We start from the raw sequence: 2,500 nt of genomic DNA, 5'->3' as shown, positions 1-2,500 counted from the left end.
ATTATTATCATTATCATTATTATTATTAGCATTATTATTGTAATTAATTTCATTATCATTACTTCTATCACTATCATTATCATTATCATTATCATTATTATCATTATCATTATCATTATCATCATCACATCACCATCATCATCATCATCATCATCATCATCATCATCATCATCATCATCATCATCATCATCATCATCATCATCATCATCATCATCATTATCATTATATTATTATTATTATTCCTCATTATTATTACTATCATTATCATTACCATTATCCATATTGTAATCATCATCATCGTCATCATCATCGTTCCCATACAGTGGCGTACATATTCGATGTCTTCATGTCAGTTAGAAGGAGTAGAAGACAGAGAGAAACGAAGCCAGGCAGCCAAGCAGTGAGGTGAATAAGATACAAATAGAGAGACAGGGGAGTGGAGAGAGGCCGAATTAAATAAAACCAACAGGACAGTTTCTTATACACACCTTCGGGACAACAGAGATATGTGCCTGAGTATGGGAAGTGTCACCCCGGTTGGAGATGGCTGTGACGATCAGGGTGTTAGTCGTGTACGGCAGAGCTGAGGAAGCCATGACCATTGTCACTGTCAGAACCACCGACTCGTTCCTTCCCAGTGTCACTCTGAAATAGGTGTTGAGTGAAAAGCCGTTGAAAAATGATTTTTGGTGTCACTATGATGTGTATTGAATTTACACAGGTATATGAAAGTAAGTATATATCAATATATCGGCAAATATAACAATAAATATTATAATGCTCTTTACCTCTTTTGGTCAAGTGACACGGTGGAGCCTAAAGCATCATAAGCACTAACAAAGTAGGTGCTCTGTGCGATATTATCAGCATTAGTGTTCGCAATGACGACAGGTATCCTGAGGCTGTCTCCGGGAGATCCCCAGACCTCTCGCCCTAAAGGAAAGCCCAACGAGGAATCTACTAGGTCCCACTGCGTCCCACTCTCGCGTCGGAAGGGACGTCCTGTTTATGTGAATATGAAATTCAGGTCTTCATTATATTGGCATTCATAACAAGTATCAAAGGCAATTCACATGGATGGAACAATTTGAATATTAATATAGGTATAAAATCTCCAAGAACTCTCCAAATATAACTCAATGGAGAGCATTCGAATTCGAATTTACATGCCTTATTTGTATATCCGTTCTTTAAGTATTAATCAACCTTGTCCGGATGGAAACAATTCGAATGATACTCTCAGTGTCCTATGTGCATGTGAAATCTCCAAGCACTAACCACTGCCGTCAACACCCGTGACAACCACCGTAAACCGTCCAGCTTGAAGATTTCGGGAAGGAAACTTTAGATACGTGTTCCTCCTGGGACTCTTGATGGGGAAGTCAAGGTTGAGGAGCTCCCTTCCCGTTGAGTCCTTCAGGTACGCTCTGTCTACACGACGGAGGTTTGAGGTGTCGACGCCGGTGATAACAACGTCCAGATAGGTATCAGAACCTAAGAAGAAAGGCCCTAAAGGATTACCAATAGATGCTGAGTGAAGACGATCCTAGAACAGGGAAATACAATGGGGGTGGTGTGACAATGACTTTTCCCTTTATTACAATCGATGTGAACAAAACATGCATTTATCTCTCGTAGATGACGAAATGTTGACTGAATCATTGGCGAAGAGAAGAATAAATAGGCAGATACGCAGAGACCCTAATACACTGACAAATTATGATAGAAAGACTACTTAGGAAGAGCATTAATAGGGTAGGAAGTACTGCAATCAAGGGATAGACAGGAAGTACATTGGTATTCTCGAGAAGTAGAACTAGAAAACGCATACATACGCAAACATACTTCTACTTGGCTGACCAGCTACCCTTTGCAAAGAAGGGTGATTGCCAAATGTATCAGGAGTATAAAAGGTGGGCATGATGTCCATGGGTGTGTGGGCTGAAATAACAACCGATGACTCATCTGAAGGGTTGAACTGCAGGGTCCATTCTCCCACGTCGTTCGGACGCTGAGTCATGTCAACGCGGATCTGGAAATATTATAACGATTATTAAGTTTTAAATGAAAAGAAATAAAAATAATTATAAAAAAAGAAAAGTATGTCAATTTGTAATGGCAATTTTAATGAGTATTTCTTTTAAGAACTAGATATTCAAAAATATTTCCATATGAAAATATATTTCTAATCGTATGTTCCGCTAATCGCTATTATTGTTATGTAGACTATCATCTTTACCCGTGCAAGGTATGGAGTAAAAGCCACCACGGCATAGCCACGGCCAGCGTTGTTATTTCGTGTAAGTAGGTCGAATCTTGAACCTGAGGAAATGGGAATGTTTAAGTTCTCCAAAATAGAGGAAAAATGAAGGGAAGCAGTAGTGGTAACTAATAGCAGTAGTAGTAGAACTGGGAGAAGAAAAGGGAAAAATATAAGGCCCAGGAGGATATGTTTTATTACACTATAACGAAAGAAAGAAAGAAGGAAAGAAAAATTAGA

General features: G+C 38.9%; 1 protein-coding gene across 1 annotated transcript in view; it reads right to left on the bottom strand.

Annotated features, from left to right (window-relative positions):
• Positions 1-2,500, bottom strand: part of LOC119579966 (von Willebrand factor A domain-containing protein 7-like) — a 22,721-nt gene that overhangs the window by 3,198 nt on the left and 17,023 nt on the right. Inside the window, exons 12-16 of the mRNA XM_037927813.1 lie at positions 2,240-2,322; positions 1,846-2,032; positions 1,279-1,494; positions 789-1,002; positions 489-645 (exon numbers count right to left, since the gene is read on the bottom strand). Of these exons, the coding sequence (XP_037783741.1) occupies positions 489-645; positions 789-1,002; positions 1,279-1,494; positions 1,846-2,032; positions 2,240-2,322 (857 nt within the window). The remainder of the gene's footprint in view (positions 1-488; positions 646-788; positions 1,003-1,278; positions 1,495-1,845; positions 2,033-2,239; positions 2,323-2,500) is intronic.

The sequence above is a fragment of the Penaeus monodon genome, chromosome 2 (genome assembly GCF_015228065.2).
Source record: "Penaeus monodon isolate SGIC_2016 chromosome 2, NSTDA_Pmon_1, whole genome shotgun sequence".
NCBI classification, from domain to species: domain Eukaryota; kingdom Metazoa; phylum Arthropoda; class Malacostraca; order Decapoda; family Penaeidae; genus Penaeus; species Penaeus monodon.
This window is presented reverse-complemented; position numbering and strand designations above follow the sequence as displayed.